Genomic DNA, 18,395 nt, shown 5'->3' on the forward strand with positions numbered 1-18,395 from the left:
AAAAGAAGCAGAGAAAGGGAAACTATGTATGTACATATTGAAAAGTACAGTATCTGAAATGAAGAATTCATTGGATAGGCTTGACAGAGATTGGAGATAGCAGAAGTAAGGGTCGGTGAACTTAATAAAGGGTCAATAGAAAGTATCCAGTCCGAAGAATAAAGGGGTAAAGATTGAAATAATTAACAGAGCCTCAGTAACTGGTGGGACAATTCAAATAGTGTCATAATATACATGTAATTGGAGTCCCAGAAGGAGAGAAAAAATTCCATAAATAATGGCTGAAATTTCCCCAAACTTGGTGAAAAACTTACAAGTCAAGTTATAGGTCCTAGAAATTCAGCAAACCCTAAGCAGGATAAGTACAGAGAGACCCACATCCAGGAGCATCGTAGCCAAACTGCTGAAAACCAATGGTAAAGAGAAAATCTTCAAATCATCCAGAGAAAAAGGACACATTACACATAGGGGAATTCCCATAAGAATTAATGCTGGCCTCTGATCAGAAGCAAGGAAGGCTTCTAATCTGAAGGCAATGAACGTCTTGAAAGGGTGGAAAGAAAAATAACTGTCAACCAAAAACTCTGCATCCAGTTAAACTATTCTTCAAGCTCCGAAGTGAAACAAAGACATCTTCAGATAAGCAGAAGCTGAGAGAATTTGTTGCCCAGAGACCCTCAGTATAAGAAATGCTAAAGGAAGTTCTTCAGTCTGAAGGGAAATGACCCAGCTGGAAAGTTGGCTCTATAGGAAAAAAATGGAGTTCCTCAAATGATAAAATTGGGTAAATATAAAAAAAACCACATATTTAAAATGTTCTAGTTTCACTAAAAGACAACAAATTGTTTAAAGTAAAATTGAGAAGACTGTATTATGGGTTTTACAATGTATGTAGATATAAAATACATCAAATAGTAGCACAAAGGAGGGAGGCAAAATGGAATTATACTGTTGCAAGTTTCTTACATTTTAGGTGAAGTGGCACAAAGTTAACTCTTAAGTAGCCCAAGTTAAAGATGCATATTATAATCCTTCCAGCTAAAAGGCCAATAGAAGGATGAAAGCGGAATAACTAAAAAAAAAAATCAATTAACAAAAAGAAGGCAGAAGAGACAGGAATGAAAAACAGAGTACACACAGAAAACAGATCGGTATTAGCAATAACATGAAGCTCAAAAACCTCACGTTAAGCAACAAAAGCCAAACACGAAAGAATACACGCTGCATGGACTTTACCGATAAAAAGTTCAAGGTCAGGTAAAACTAATTTATGGTGATAGAAATCAGAACTGTGATTGTGTACCAGGGATGGGGATCACCTGGGAAGAGGAAGGTAAGAACTTTCTGGAGCGATGGAAATATATAACTTGATTGTGGTGGTGGCTTACCTGGGGGTGTACAGTTATCAAAATTCAGAGAATTGTACACTTAAAAAAATTGTGCGTTTCACAGTATGTAAATTTCACATCAATTTTTTAAAGCATCAAATCAAACTCTCCTGCGGGGCTTCTGGTTGTAAACTTTGATCGACAGAGGGCGCTCCGAGCTCACCAAACACGCTTTGGAGCCCCATCTACTTTGGGATGCAAATCAGACCACCTCGGGTCTCCTCTGTCTCCAAGGTGAATTTCCCAGCTCCCCAATACTCTTCCTCGACACCACTCCTTCCCCACCCTCGGCTCACTGGCTTCTGCATTTCACCTGGCCACACGCTGCTTTTCGGCAGATGAGCAGTGCATAGCTAATGGCTATGCTATTTTCGCAGCATCTCCGCGGAATACAGATGGGGATGGAAGCTGGCTGGTGTTGCCCGGAGGTGTACCTGACCCCTAAGGTCTTCTCTTGATATGATCACTTTTAAATGGGAAGTAGGAACGTAATGGAAACTTCCACACTGTTTTCGACATCTACATTTTGACCTTCTTACCTCGCTTTAGTGCCTGTGAAACATTCCCACGCAAGGGCTGCGGCGGGAAGGGGTGGGCGGAGGGCAGTGCGAGGGATGCGCGGAAGGAATTTTCCCTGAGGAAAGCAGGTGTGGGGCGGCGTTGCCACAGGGCTCCAGCACCCCAGGATATTGTCTTCCTGCCCCCTCCATATCTCAGAGGGAAGCTAGAGGCTGGAAAGCCCCAGGCGTCCTTTGCGCCCTCGTATGCCCCCAGGCCAGGTCCCTCCCTGGCGCGGAGATGCCATTACACCTCACGTGATCACCGCACAGGGCTGGTCCTTTCAAGAGGCGTCTCGCGGGGTGTTAATTAAAGGTCACAACAAAACAGACCTGCGGGCTCACCAGAAGAAATGTCCTCCCGGGAGATGAAAAATGACACCCCGGAGCAGCTACGTGTGGAGCCCGGCAAATGCTGGCTTCCTGCGCTCCAGGCGCTGCGCCGGGGGCGGAGGGGGACTGGAGAGGGCGATGACTGGGTTCTCCCGGGACACGGCGGGCCCTGCGCGCTGAAGAGCAGAAAGGGGGATGCCGAGGGGACCCCCGGCCAAGGCGAGGCCAAGGCCAGCTTGCACACACCGCCTTCCAGGCCCGCGCCGTCTGCGCCGAGCGTGTGCCGCGCGGCAAGTCCCTCAGTTTCCCTGCCCGGCGGCGGCCCTTTGCTCCCCGGGCTCGCGCGGCCCAGCCCTGGGCGGCTAGGCACAGCACACACTGGGTCGCGGGCGGGCGGGGGCGAAGGACCTGTTCTGCCGCTGCGCTCGGGAGGGTGGCCCCCAGGCCGGCCGGGCTTGGTAGGGCAATTCCAGAAAAGGTTTGCAGGGCAGGTCTAGGAGAACAAAGGCCGGGGGGAGGACCCGGCATATTTGTGGACTTGTTTGTGACTCAATCCCTCTTACACGGCGTTTCAAAGGCAGAACTGCAAGCCTTGCCAGGAAGAGAAAGAACTTGGGGGCGGGGAGGCTCGGGCGCATTTCTGTCCGGTCGCGCTCGCTCGGCGCTGCCCCCAGCTCCAGGCTCGCGCAGTGCTGTTTCATTAGAGCCCTGGATCCGGGCCACTCACCAGCAACTTCCCCGCAACAGGCGAGATTTACGACCCCCTCCCCCGGCTCTCGGCCTCGCAATGTCAGGCAGGAGCGCCGCAACATAAAATGGATCCCGGCAGACGCGGCGGCTGCAGCCAGGCGGCGGGCTCCCCGGAGGGGCCGCTGTTCGCGAGGCTCCGCGCTGCGCCCCGGCGCACAAGCGCGCCCTGACCGCAGACGCCGGCCGGGGCGCCCCGCCGGCCGGGCCACGCCGCCGCCCCTCTCTGCCCTCGCGCAACTGTCAGGCAAAGCGGGCCGGCGGATATTGGCTCCCCAACACGCCGAGGCTCCTCCCCGATCTGGATCTTTATATTTTGGGAGAATTTCTTTGAACTCAGTTACCAAGCTCCGCGAAGGAGACAAGTTCCCAGAGCCGGCTCACCGGCGGAGGCGAGGCGGGGGGCCCGCCCACCTTGTCTGCAGCTGCCGTGTGCCCCGATTGTACTCGTCTTTTCCCTCGTGGAGGAAAACGGACTCGCTAGGCTGAGGAGAATGCCAATTATCTGGATGTGACCGTGAAAAGAGAACGTGTGGTTGGAGAAGGCAGAAGAGGAGGAAACGCATTATTTGAAGAGAAGAATAAACCAGGCATTGCAACCCTTCTGCAAATTAGTGCTGTTACTTCTGAGGTCCATCTGCTTTTATCCCCCCGCCCCCTTCAGTTAAGAAACCTTGACTTGAGGGCCAAGAGACAGCCCCCTACAACTGGACACCCTTCTGGGTTGGAAGACCTTTTGGATGTAGCGTTGGTGGAACATTTAGACACTCTCCTCTGGAAAAGCCACCATGAATTCGGTAGCTGGGAATAAAGAGAGGCTTGCAGTCTCCACCAGGGGCAAGAAATACGGGGTAAGTTGTGATGGGTATAATGCGGAGACGCGTTACCGGACTCTTCCCGGCCAGGGTTCCCCTTTCCGGGTAACGTGCAGCCAGGGCAAGGTGGCCCCGAGCTCTCCTCCCGCTGCTGAGGCGCCTCGGCTGGGCCAGCCGGCGTGCGCGCGCGGAGGCGGGTCCGCCAGCAACGACGCCAGCGCACTCGCCTTGCCCTCGGAATTTTTGCAGCCCTCTCGTTCCTTCTCTTCCCCGCATCCCTAACTTTTGCAGCATTCCTGCACTTCCAAGCAGAGTTAAGCCGAATGGGAGGGTTTCCCACGATTTCTCTGCTGTTCTTAAGGGACCGTTTTCCGGGAGGCGGGAGAACCTTTCATTTACCTTCAGGATCCGGAGGGCCTTGCCCTGAATGAATAAAAATCCAAAAGTCATAGCCCCCCTCCGCCCCCCGTCGTCCAGGATCTTAAAAGTGAGCTCCTGCTGGGGTGGGTGCCGGATTCAAAAGCGCGGGGAGCTGAATCCGTGGGTTCCTTTGCAGAAACCATCGAAATTCCCTGAGCGAGTGAGCCCCTCTCCTCCAAACCAGAGGAGTCCGCCGCCTCCCGGGAACCGGTGCAGGGGTCACCCGGGCGACGGGGATTCACTTAAACACAATTAACCAGACATAGGGAGGCAGATTTGGCCGCAGGGCTCAGAGCGGCCCCTAACGTGCGCCCGTGGGCGCTTGGCCGGGTCCTCGGTGGCGCGCAGGTCCCCGGGCAGGCGGGAGGGCGGCCCTTGGCAGAGGCGCGGGAGCCAGCCGTCCTGCGGCCCCTGACACCGTGTGTCTCCCCCGCAGGTGAATGAAGTCTGCTCGCCCACCAAGCCCGCGGCGCCCTTCTCCCCGGAAAGCTGGTACCGGAAAGCATACGAAGAGTCGCGCGCCGGGAGCCGCCCCACTCCCGAGGGCGCGGGCTCGGCGCTCGGCTCGTCGGGGACGCCGTCCCCCGGCTCGGGCACCTCGTCCCCGAGCTCCTTCACGGGCTCCCCGGGCCCCGCCTCCCCGGGCATTGGCACCAGCTCGCCTGGCTCCCTGGGCGGCTCGCCAGGTTTCGGCACGGGCTCCCCGGGCTCGGGCAGCGGCGGCGGCTCCTCCCCCGGATCGGACCGCGGCGTCTGGTGCGAGAATTGCAACGCCCGCCTGGTGGAGCTGAAGAGGCAGGCTCTGAAGCTGCTCCTCCCGGGGCCCTTTCCCGGCAAGGTGAGCGCCGCCGGGGACAGGGCTGGGCGGGCAATAACTGCGCGCCTCGCCGCGGCCGTGGATCGGGGGACCTGCAGCGCTGTGCGCTGCTCGGTTCCGGAGAAGGCGTTGGCCGAGCCGGGTCAGCTCCCGGCCTCGGGGGCGACCCTGCGCGTCTCCCCCGCCAGACCTTCCCCGGGCGCAGTGCTTGGATGGTGCGTACGCGGTTCCAGGCCTCGCCGCCCACCGGGGCTGCCCAGGTTATTCTTCCTGCTGCCCTCCACTCCTCAGAGTGCCCTTTCTGTGCCCCCAGGACTCGCCCATCCATCCCGTTGGTCCCGCGCGGTGCTGCCTTCGCCCGAGACCCTCTTCCCGGGCGTCCACAGGCCTTTGCCGCGTCGCAGGCCGGGGACACGCTGACACCAGCTACTGGGATTCTTTCCTTTCCGCGCCCCCCTACCGGGGCGACTGCTTAGATTTTTCTCCCCACCCCCATCCGTGATCATTTACAAAAATGTCGGAGGGAGTAGTAAAAGCGGGCTGATAATTAGGAGTTGGCATTTCCCGTCGCCTATTCGTGAGCCTTCCTTCCCAGGGCTACCAAAACAAACACATATTGGAAAGTCAGCATTTCCCCCTAACCTCTGTGTGTCTATCAGAGGAAGATTAAGGGGTGAGTAGTTCTTTGAGCGGGGCTCCCTCCTGCCTGCACCAGTGCTGAGCACGTTGATTCCTCCATGGCACCCCTGCCAGCGTTGTGTGTGTCCCCAGAGTGTAACACAATGCAGTTGTATTTGCACTGTTCGGTCTAAGTACTATCAAATGATAATATTTACTCTTTCACTTCAAAGAGTTTTTTTATCAGTGCTTAGAGAGAAATATCAAGAACACAGCGTGAATTGCTGTAGAGAATTCTGACCCTGTTCAGTGGGACTTTCTGGTTTGTACTTCTGTGACTTTTGAAGTGAAATGTGATTTTGAGTAGTGGAGTCTAGGAATAGCTGCATCTGCTTGCCGTTTCTGCTTATCCAAATATACACGCATTGATCTTTTCATACGCAAGGGTTAAATTAAACAGATACCCGCAGGAGTTGTAAAATTTGAAATGTGGAAAGTTGCCACCAAGAGAATTGGTTTTATGAATCCCGAATTTATCTCAAGAGTAATTAACTTGTAGATTGTTGTCAGTATGCCATTTTCGTAGTTTCATAATAAATCTGTCAGGACACCCCTAAAAGTAAATCTCAGGGACTCTAAAAAGCTTATTTCACTCTTGCATGCCATATTTTCCGATTTAACACTCTTTTCACTCACAGATTTATTTACTCTTGTGATTGTTTATCAATATTATTTGATTATCTACTACACTCAAGGAACTGTGTTAGGCACAGCAATAAAATAACAGGTACACACAGCCCTTGTCCACATGGAGCTTATATTCTAACGGAGGATACAGACATTAACCACAAAATGCACAATTCATAATTTGTTTCCATTTGCGGTGAGTGCTACGGAGGAAGAGTGTGGGATGCTGTAAGTCTGTATAACCAGACTAGACCAGCTGATAAATTTTGAAGAACTTTGGTTCTTTTTTTTTTTAATTTAAGTCTTTTTTTTTAAATTAATTAATTTATTTTATTTATTTTTGGCTGTGTTGGGTCTTCGTTTCCGCTCTAGTTGCAGCGAGCGGGGGCCACTCTTCATCGCGGTGCACGGGCCTCTCACTATCGCGGCCTCTCTTGTTGCGGAGCACAGGCTCCAGACGCGCAGGCTCAGCGGCTATGGCTTACGGGGCCCAGCCGCTCCGCGGCATGTGGGATCCTCCCAGACCAGGGCACGAACCCGTGTCCCCTGCATTGGCAGGCAGACTCTCAACCACTGCTCCACCAGGGAAGCCCAAGAACTTTGGTTCTTAAAGATATATTTTTGGCAATCCTAGTAAGTTGCAGCCTACCAATTTTTTCTAGAACATTCTTGCGGACCTGTTCTTACAGTAACTTCTTTGTGTTGTTGAATGCTCCGTGTGTGCCAAGGTAAATTAAAATATACTCTTTTCATAAAAGTGGAGGGAGGAAAGGAAATCTATAGGAAGAAGAAACAAATGTTGAAACTTAAATGCATCCATCATGTTTTGTGGAGTCATGTGACAAAGTAGATTTTTGGCTTTGTTGAAGCAGCCTGGAAAATTCATTCACAGTGCAATAGGAGGCAGCTTGATATATTTGGCAATTTTATTTATGTGATGAAATAAAAGTGATGCTGGGAAACTGATTATATTATCAGAGTGATGGCTCCAGAGGAAACGTTGGATCTGGGGAACCTCAATGCTCTGCACCAATTTAAAGTGATCCAGGCACATCTAGAGAAGAGCTGTCCGTCTTGGGGACAGTCACATGGGGTCACTTTAAGTGCACACATGAATTTGCCTGGAGTTTAAGATGTGATGGAGCACAGTGAAACATGACATGTGGTGCAGGGAGAACATCATAAGACTTAGCCAGAAACAAGGGTTGTTCGGATGACCTCATTGTTAGTAATGAGGTATGGGGCCAGAATTTTAACTACCAATCCTCTGCCTGTCTCTGGGAATAATAATTTTAGGGTTTTTTTCTTTTTTAAGTATTGGTACCCTCAGGTAATATTTCCATTACACCTTTAAAGTTTGCAGCATTTTTTTTTAAGTTTGCAGCATTTTAACCAAACAAATGTTGTGTTCTCTCAAGCACCGTGGATGGAGGCCCACGTAACTCCAACACAAGGCCTTTCTTCTTCCCAGAGCCAGATTTATGAGCCAACTGTGGACCTCCGTAGCCCTCAGGCACAGAAGGAGTTAAGTTTCATTAGAACAAGAGAGGTCATTGTGACTCCAACATGTAGTTTGCCCTGAAGAGTAAGGGTCTGGAAGATAAAGGCATGTTTTTGAGAGATAATTAGCAAAAATCATCTTTGTAATTCACTTAAGATGAGTTTGGGGACTCTTTTCTTACATAGAGTATTACATTCTGTGAGGTGGTATTAAAAGTCTCCTCGGTAGGCATTTAAAAGTCAAAGGCAGAATAGTACATCCAGGAACCTTATAATTTTAGGGGGGATTTGGTTTTAGTTCTTTCTCTACCACCGATTTATTTTGTGACAGTGAGTAAATCAGTTTTCCTCTGTATTTTAACTTTCCCATTAATACACTAAGGAAAAAATGATTCAGACTCTAGAGGATCTTTTAAATGATTAGAATGTCAAAAAATTATTTTAGGTGAGGCTTGAAAAGTGCTTCCATTCTTTAGAGAAAGAGGTGAAGGTTTATCTTTTTTTTTTTTTTTTTGCCACACCGCGGAACTTCCCTGACCAGGGATCGAACCCGCACCCCCTGCAGTGGAAGCGTGGCGTCTTAACCACTGGACCACCAGGGAAGTCCAAGATGTGGAGGTTTATGATTATTAACTAGACAAGATTCTATGGGGTTTATGTTTTACAGAATTTAGGGCTTTTCTTGCAAAATATTATCCACTTTCAGTTTCTGATTTCATCAGTACATTTCCCAAATATCATTTTGCCCTATGAATTCTCACATCATGCCCACTGGTAGGTAGCCAGCGCTGTTGAATTCCCCCAGTTTTGTCTCTGAAACAGTTGGTTAAGGAGGGGAGGTAAAGTGCTGGCGGGCCCATGCAGGGAGGTCGGGCTGGTCCCAGGAGTTAGACAGTGGCTCTAGTGGCCTGAGGCGTGACCACCCGGTTCTGAGCACTCTCAGTACTAGTCGTGTGTCCACTGGAGAATGAGACTTCATGGCAGAAGGCTACACGGCTCGGAGGTTTCTAGCTTGGGTAACTGGGTGGGTGGGGTAATGTTGACTGAGGCAGGAAATGCGAAGAGATACAGATTTGGGGGGAGCTCACAGAGAAAGATGATAATGGATTTGGAAGAGATAGAGAATAAAGGCAGATTTAGGAATGACACAGACTGAGGAATGTCGAAGAGACAACTGTGAGCTCACGTAACTCTTAATGATGCTCTGGATCCCACCTGTCAAATAGCAGCTCACCTGAGTGAGTCAAGATTTTTGCCTGGTGACAGACTGTAAACCATTTGGATTGACTTATTACTTCAGTCAGTAAAAAAAGTACTTATTGGGTTTATATCATTTCTTTTCTAGGGCTAGTAAGTGAAAGTGGTCAGATAAAAGGAAAGAATGTGGTTTTGTGAAGTGTTGGGATTTTAAGTGAAATCAGTCCTTTTACCCATTGTGGTGTCCCACTGTGTAAATATAAAACCATTTCATATCCATTGGCCAGAGCATCTTTCCTGTTTTATACACAGTCAAGGCACGGAGCCAGAAATGCGGGCCAAGGAACGAATCTCCCATTTTGGGGCTATCCTAGATCATTTCGAGATCTGTTACAGAACTTTTGAATTGACAGTGTAAGCCCTATGAAACATCAGCCCCAAAGAACTCCCTGGGGTAAGTAGAAATGTTCCAGGTTGGCAGAAGGTTATCAGACATCTATTCATTTCCATATCAATAAAAGAAAATCTTTTATATAAAAAACAGTACAGAACTACATTCCTAGCTGAATTTTTCCCTGGTCATATATTCTGGGTCCATTTATGCCCCAGAAATGTCAGGAAGATTAGCCAGACATACTGAGAAGAGTGGCCAGGAATCACAGAGATGAAAGAAAGGAATGTGTCAGGGGGTTTAAGAACACCAAACGTAGACTCTAAATAGCCAGGGCCCAAGTAAGTCTAGACTTGGGAATATATATATACATACATATATATATATATACACACACACACACACACACATATAAATATATATGTATATATATATTTTTTCAGTTCAAAAACAGGGGTATGAAAAAATAACTCCATTTAAAAGATCCCCTAGAAGCCAATGTAAGACTCTTTATAAATAGATACTGAATTTTAAGTACTTATTAATTATGAGAAAAGTCTATTGGAAATCTTTTTATGAACACATGGCTGTTTTCAGAAAGCTTCATTTGAATCTTTTCCATTTCGGAAATATTTTAGATAAGGGATCAGCTAATAGATAATATCGGTAATGAAAAAGTCCAGTAGCATTTATCATTAAAACATTTCTCAAACATTTTAGGTAGTATAAAAACATTCCCAGTAGAGACATATGAGCAGTAGTATCTTCTTTAAGGCTTAGTAAGCTATGGCATAATCGCATTTCATTCTACCAGACTTTTAATTGTGAACCAACAGGGTCAGTTTTTTTTTTTTTTTTTAACTTTTAATGAACTAGACTCTCTAGAGTTTTAGGAAGAAAATGAGATTTAAGGGTCAAATCAACTTTAGCTTCCTCCTGAGAAAATGTTATCTTTTGATTTTATATAGTATAAATATCAAACTCAGAATTTAGAAAAAAACAATATTTAGGCTACTATCACAAAACATTAAATTATATAAGCACTGAATTGGGACATTCATCTGAATAGAAGAAACACATGGTATTTATTATATAAATATTTTGTGAGATTATAAATGTAAAATTTGTATCTTACATAATATGACAAAATTATAAATTTTAATCTTAAAGATATAAGTTAGAGAATGTAAAATTATTTTGGTATTTAACAAATACTGATTTTTAAAAATTTTTACAAAATTATGTAAACAGAAATTAGCATAAAATGAACAAATCAAACACTAACATATTAGTTTAGTTCATATATATAATCAAGTTAAAGCACTAAGTATTTTCAGATTCCTCACATCTCCCTGATATTTTAATCTATTTGAAATACTTACTGAGTAAACAAATACATTCAAATAATTATCACTGAGTTTGTGATCTGGAGAATTTTTGAAAAGTACATTCACGACAAGATATAAATTAATTTAAAAACAATGTCAAGTACATTAGAAACAGTATATTAAATTAGGAGCTTAAAAGGAGAAAGGTGTAAAAATTAGTTGGAAGATGCAATGAACAGGAAAGACACTTATTCTATTAAACACCAGGATCACTGGAACGTTCATTCATCCTTCATCCCAAAAGTATTCGTTGAACTGTTACGTGTGCTAATAACATAGTCATGTGAGTTGTTAAGTTTGTAGTCACGGATAGGTTATTTATTAGCCACTATCCTAACCTTCCCACTAGCACTATTCTCCACACCCTGACCTTTACTTCAGAACCCCTAAACTCCCTGCAGTTAAAGACTCAAATCCAAGTAGAACTGGTGGTCTCATGGACACTACTTCAACTCTGATTCCAATCTACTGTGAATAGCCAATACTAGCATCATATGGCTTTAAACATTCTATTGTGGATACTATTGTGGATTTGTATTGAGTCAACTACATTTCCCAGAATTCTCCTCCCTGTAGGGAAGGGAACAGAGATAGTTTGAGATGTTGAAGATGGAAGTGAAGCAGCAGACACATTCTTCTTTGAATCTTGAAGAGTCAGTGCCGGGCATGAACGATTATAGCTCATCACATAATTGTCTCTTCTGCCATTGGTATGAGGCAGCAGCTAGGCTCCTCTACTTTCTGATGGATTTCTTAAGATCGTCCAACTACTGGACCAGGTGTATGTTTTGCTTCATGATGAAGGGCACCATCCTCTCCTGTGGAACATCTCTATCACTGAAGGTGAAGATGTCTAGGTATTGAGAGACTGAGGAGGGGTCTAGGCTATCCTTGTGGGTTCCAGCACATCTTCACTGGTTCAAGTTTTTCCTTGCTTCCCCAAATTTGTGTTTATTTCTCCTTGCCGATGGCCCTACTGACTTCAGGGTCTAACTCTGGCAGGAAGAGAGGAAAGTAACCATTTTGAAATATGCTGAAAGTGTTTTCCATAACAGAGGCTTACTTTCCAGCAAAACAGACTTCTCAAGAGCCTTAGTTCCCTGGTGGAAGGGCATCTCCCTGATTCCACCTTCTTCTAGCATTTCTTTTTCACCGCCACACCATCAGGGCTCAACAGTGGAGGAAAGCTCCAGTTTTTTTTTTAATTAAAAAAAATTTTTTTATTGTATATATATTTTTTATTTTTGGCTGCTTTGGGTCTTCGTTGCTGCGCTCGGGCTTTCTCTAGTTGTGGTGAGTGGGGGTTACTCTTCGTTGCAGTGCCTGCGTTTGTCGTTGCAGTGGCTTCTCTTGTTGCGGAGCATGGGCTCTAGGCACATGGGCTTCAGTAGTTGTGGCACGTGGGCTCAGTAGTTGTGGCTCACGGGCTTAGTTGCTCTGGGCATGTGGGATCTTCCCAGACCAGGGCTCGAACCCATGTCCCCTGCATTGGCAGGTGGATTCTTAACCACTGCGCCACCAGAGAAGTCCCATGGTCAGTTTTTATAGTGATTTAATTCACTTTGTAAAAATCCCTGGCCTGTAGTAATTTCTTCCACACTCATTGCAGATAGTATTATTGCATTAGAAATGTGATTTTTAAATGGCTGAGCCTGGTAATTTGTCGGCATTTAGGAGGATTAAGTCAATAAAATAGGCAACATCAGTTGCTCTTTGGCATTATATCACAGATCAAACTGAACCATTCATCAGCTAATAATAATGGTGATGGTAATAACAATGATGATTACAAGTGGCTAACAATGATCATCCTTAGTATGTGCTAGGCACTGTACTAATATATACACACATACTTACATACATTCATAAAATCTCACGTAGCAAAATGAAGATGAACCCAATTTCTTTTCTTTACCCTGGAATTCCAGGTGATTGATGTGGTTCAGGTCACAAAAGGAAGTATGAGTAAAGATGCAAGGAACAGAGAAATCCAAGGATGCTTCTCCCCTTCCGAAGCCATTGAGGGTATTACACTATTAGTATAACTGCCTGAGTGGAGACCCTTGCTTGAGGGAGAAGGTTGTGGTTATTTTTCCTGGTAACTTCACTTTCAGGATGGGGGGAAAATATGTGAGGTGGTCAGGACCCTGAGCTGAGTAATTTGCTTGGCTGGAATGTATTAGAGGGGGCAAAGGAACTTCCTTATATTTATATTCACTTGGCCGAGGCTGTTGTCAACCCTTTCTGAAAAGCCCTGCCCTAGGGACCCGTGGAGACTGTCTGAGAGGACATGTTCTTTAGCTAGACCTTCTGCGCCACGTCAGCAGGGCTGCCAGACTCCACTCTGTTTCATCCCCGCAGAGACTGGTGCAGAGACCACGTGCACGCTGGTGTCTGTGAGGGTTCCCAGTCTCTTTTCAGGAATGCAAAACTAATTTCCCTTTTACCCGTATCTTGAGTCACAGGCTGATCCTAAAAATCTTTCCTTTTTTAAAAAAAATCTCCTGTGTGGTCTTATTGTGTCAAAGAAGCACTGTTTAGAAAGGGCTCCCGTTGATCTTTCAGACTCAAAGGCACCAATCAGAAATGTCTTAAAAGGGTATTTGTGTAGGCGCAAAAGGACTGGCAATACACCTCTATTCCTAAATTGCTTTTGAAATATTAATTAGAATAGTGAATCAGCTTGTGCTCATCATCCTGTTTCCCATTGCCTTTGGGACGCTCTAGAACCCATCTAAGAAAATTAGATTTTGAATTATGGTTAGAAAGGTTGTCTGTCCACCTTTTCCAGGTTTTAAAGAAGTTCACCTATGTTTTCCTTGAATATTTGTAAGGTTTCCTTTCTAATAGTTAGACCTCTGATCCATTGGGAGATTATTTTGGTGTATAATGAGAGGTATAGATCAATTTTATCTTTTTCTAAATGTCTATCCAGTTGTCCCCAAACCCTTTATTAAAACATTCATCTTTCCCCCATTGATTTGAAATAACCATTATCATAAACCAGATTTTCAGTACTTGGGTCTACTTCTGGACCTTCTGTTATGTCCCATTTATCTGTCTTTTCACGTACCAATTCCATACTATTTTAGTTACGGAAGCTTTGGAGCATGTTTTAGTACTTGATAATGTTGGCTCTCTCTCTTTCCCAAACAATGCCTTTCCTTTCTAGTAGTTTCCTGGTTATTCGTCCAGACTATTTTCCCATATGAACTTTAGAATCAACTTGCATAACTCCATAAAATTTTTTAAAATTGGGACCATGTTAAACTTATACATTAACCTGAGGGATATTTGGCATCTTTATGATGTTGACTCCTTCCCAAGAACATGGAATGTCTTTCCATTTGAACACATCTACTTTTCAGCAATTTTAAAGGTTTTTCTTGTAGAGGCTTTATTTCTTGTTAAATTTATTTTTAGGCATTAAAAATACTTTTTGTTGCTATTATAAAGGAGCTCTTATCTTCCATTATTTCTTCTAATTGATAACTGTTAATATATAAGAAGGATATTATATATATCTTACATATATATCTTATATCCTATTATTAAATTGTATTACTGTATTCATTAGTTTTTAAATGGGTACTCTTGGATTTTCAAAAGGATTTATCTTCTACAAATAGAGACGGCATCACTCCTCTCCTTTGCTAATTTTATTCCTCTAATAGTTTTCTCTTGTTTGTTACATTGATTTATGCCTCCAACACAGTGTTAAATGGTAATGTATGGTGGGCATGTGTACAGTTTTTCTCACTAAGTAAGATCTTGGCTTTTGAACTGAGGTCTCTATATATTTTTAAAAGTTAGGGAAGTATCCATCGGTTCCTATTTTATTTACTTTTTTTCATCAGGAATGGGTGTTATATTTTGCCAAGGTCTTTTCAGTATTTAGGGAGACGATCATATGATTTTTCTCCTTAGATCTATTAATATTGTGAAGTATTATCATTGCTTTCCTAATAATGAACCATCCTTGCATTCCCATAATAAACCCTACTTGGTCATGATGTATTTTTTTAAATATGCTGCTGGGTTCAGTTTGCTGATATTTTATTTATTGTTTTTGCTTTCATATTCGTATGCCATAAGCATTTTTGATTCCCACTCATGTACCATCTATGCCATATTATATATATATTATATAATATATTATATAATATGCCATATTATAACCAAGATATGAAAAAGACTAAAAATTCCTGCCCCGGAGCAACTCCCAGTCTAGTATTAGAGACAGACAAAGAACCAAAGAGTTAGGGTGCAGCATATTAAATGCTGGGCCATGGGCTGTGGAGGCTACTAGGAAGCAAAGAGAGGTGAGGCTCGGGCTGGCTTTGGAAGAGTGAGTAGGAGTTCAGCATGTGAACATGGTGAATCACCCGCATTCCAGGCAGAGAGAATGGTGAGCATTAGGGCACAAAGAGGTTATGCACACTCAGTATCCTGGGGGAACGGCAGTGGTGCGTTGCCGACATAGTGCAGTGTGTGCATGGGTGAGTGACGGGCTGGGGAGGTGGCAGGGAGAGGATGCAGGGCCTCGTAGGCTAAAGAATCTGGATATTATCCTATAGGCTGGGTGGCCATTGAAGGGCTTTCAGGAAGGGAGTGAAGTGATCAGATATTCATTTAAGAAAGATTGCTCTGATAGGGAGAGAGAAACTGGATTCGAAGAGTGGTATCATGGAGTTCAGTGGAGAGGCCCCTCGCCGTGGCCTCAGTGAAAGATGGTGCAGACCTAACTAAGGCAGTAGCAGTGCGAATGAAGAGGCAGCCTGGCCCTGACAGATTTTGTACATAGAAAACCCATGGTGGCTGGCAGCTGAGAAATGGGGCAGGAGCGAGAGGATGAAGATTTCTGGCTAGGGCAAGTGTGAGGGTGCTGCAGCCGTTAATTGAGATGGAGAATACAGGCAGAGAGGGGGTTTTTGTTATGGTGGGTCTGATTTTCAAGGATGGGTGTGAATACTAAAATTGGTTTGGGTTCTCTAGAGCTTGAGATGGAATGTTCCAGTGGGGTCCAGTGGGGCTCTAGAGTGGATTCAGAGCTGGAGCCGTGGATCTGGGAAATGTCAGCATGAGGAAGGTGGTGGAATCCACAGATGAGGTGAGCTCTCCCCGAAGGATGTGTAGAGTGACAGACGGTGAAGTGTGGAGCTGTGGGACCCATTGACATTGAAGGGACAGGCAGCCTTGAGGAGTCAGGAAGACAATTCAAGGAGAGACCAGAAAAGGGGGAGGAAAATAAGAAAAAGTGGTATCATGGAAACGGAGGGAGGGGTGAGCTTGAGAAGGTAGGGGTGATGAAAGGTCAGATGCCTTGGAGAGATCAAGGAGGTAAGGACTGAGGTTTCCACTGAATCAGTAAATAGGAGGTCACCGGGGATCTTTGTTAGAAGTTTCTGGCACCCTGGAGAAAGGCAGGCAATGACAGTGTCTCCAGGAGTGATGGAGAGGTGAGGACATCTGAGGCAGCTCAAAGTTGTTGAAGACACTGAGAGGTTAAGAGAGATTCATTTTCTGAGGCTCTTATGACCTTAAAACATGAAGATCTGGGGTCAACAACTTGGGTGCAAAACTAGGCTGCATCACCGAGTGTGTGACCTTGGGCAAGTCACTTAGCCTTTCTGAACCTGGTTATTCTCACCTTTACAATGGGGGTGAGCTTCCCTGGTGGTGAGTGGTTAAGAATCCGCCTGCCAATGCAGGGGACATGGGTTCAAGCCCTGGTCTGGGAAGATCCCACATGCTGCAGAGCAACTAAGTCCGTGCACTACAGCTACTGAGCCTGCGAGCCACAACTACTGAGTCCGTGTGCCACAACTACTGAAGCCCATGCACCTAGAGCCTGTGCTCCGCAACAAGAGAAGCCACCACAATGAGAAGCTGGCGCACTGCAACAAAGAGTAGCCCCCGCTTGCTGCAACTAGAGAATGCCCGTGCGCAGCAATGAAGACCCATCGCAGCCAGAAATAAATAAATACATAAAATAAATGTATACAATGGGGGTAATGTTGGGCCCTGCCAGCGTTGCTGTGAGGAGCTGGTGAAATTGTGAGATGATATCCAACCATCTTTCTGTTTTATTCCAAGGATGCCCCACAGGAAGTTGAATTTTATGACAATTCCTTCCTTTCCCTCTCTCTCTCTCTCTTCCCTTCCTTTCTTCTTTCTTCTCTCTTCCTCTCTCCCTCTCTCTCTCTTTCTTTTTCCTTTTGCCAGTGATCTGACACCAAAACAGAAAAGCAGTTGTCAGAGAAGGTGGAACCATTAAGCTCGTCTCCTTTCCCGTTTCCTCACCTCCAAGTGAAGAAAGCGTCTCCTACTTATTTATTCATTTGTAGGGTGGCTTCCACAGGACCAGGAGAACTCGGTTGATGAAAATAGCTACTCCTTTTAGTTGAGATGCCATGAATATGGATTGAGATTATTTGTCACAGATGGAAATGCCCCCTTTAAGCCCTGCCCCTCTCAGAGGCCCCCCAGGGAGCACTGCACACACCGAACTTTGCAGTTCCACTCCGGCGAGAGTGGGAGAGCAGACGTCCCCCAGTGACTGCACATGCAGTGTGCGGATCTGAGCGACATTGGGAATTTGGGCTTATCTGCCTCCCGATCCAGTTTTATCTTTCTCAGACAGTTTTCTTTGCAGTTATACTTTGCTGATCCTATCGCATCGATTCCACCCAGGCCCTGTGGAGAAGTCTGGAAATAAAGACACTCTCCCCACACCAAGCAGGATTTCCTGCACATATCCCTGCTCTCGGAGCTGGAGCTGCCTTGGGTAGAGAGTGTTCTTGTAAACGCTTGTGTAGAAAGAGTCGATATCCTTGTGCTGCTCTATAGGTGAACATTTCAGAAGGCTCTGGAGTAGAGTAAGTTCTTTTGATAAGCAGAACTATATCGAAATATATCTTAAGTGTTATAGACTAACTTACGGCTGACGGGCTACTTTTGTTCATCTTTTCTGCTGAATGGAGTTTAAGCTCGATGTTGTTGCTGCCCACAAAAAGTTCTTGTTAAAAGTTTTAGTTCTCCACACAGCATGTTTTAAAAATCTTTGCTAGTTCTTACACACGAAATGTTTTTATTTTTAAAGCATGAACTGCGAATAATCAGTTTAAATCTACTTTGCCACCACAGGGGTGAAAAATGTAAACGAATAATTCTTTATCTAATCTGAGTGATGTCTGGGATTTGTAGTTGCTAACTAAGGATTTCTTCTAAGATAACATAGGAATTTATAGGGCTTGAGATTTTTCTATGAAGTAATTCCATCTTTTAATTAGCGGTGATGAGCAGCTACGCTTTCCCATGAAACACGATCATCTTATTTATAGTGGTTGCTTTCCTTAGAGCTGTAATCACTACTTCCCTACTCCCTGCCCCATCTACCTGGTGGTTTCATGCAGCTGTAGGAGACTTACTTATTAACTGATTAGAAACCATCACTACCACCACCACCAACCAAAAGCTATTGAGCTATCTAACCAAAGAATTATACAGAAAATACACAGTTGAATTCAGGCAGACG

General features: G+C 45.4%; 1 protein-coding gene across 1 annotated transcript in view; it reads left to right on the top strand.

The window, feature by feature from the left end:
* Positions 1–3,221: 3,221 nt before the first annotated feature.
* The window catches only part of KIF26B (kinesin family member 26B), a 500,361-nt gene continuing 485,187 nt past the window's right edge, over positions 3,222–18,395 (top strand). The window contains exons 1-2 of the mRNA XM_067729537.1: positions 3,222–3,876; positions 4,697–5,098. Of these exons, the coding sequence (XP_067585638.1) occupies positions 3,814–3,876; positions 4,697–5,098 (465 nt within the window). The 5' untranslated portion in view covers positions 3,222–3,813. The remainder of the gene's footprint in view (positions 3,877–4,696; positions 5,099–18,395) is intronic.

Source organism: Pseudorca crassidens, chromosome 2 (assembly GCF_039906515.1).
Source record: "Pseudorca crassidens isolate mPseCra1 chromosome 2, mPseCra1.hap1, whole genome shotgun sequence".
Taxonomy (NCBI): Eukaryota; Metazoa; Chordata; class Mammalia; order Artiodactyla; family Delphinidae; genus Pseudorca; species Pseudorca crassidens.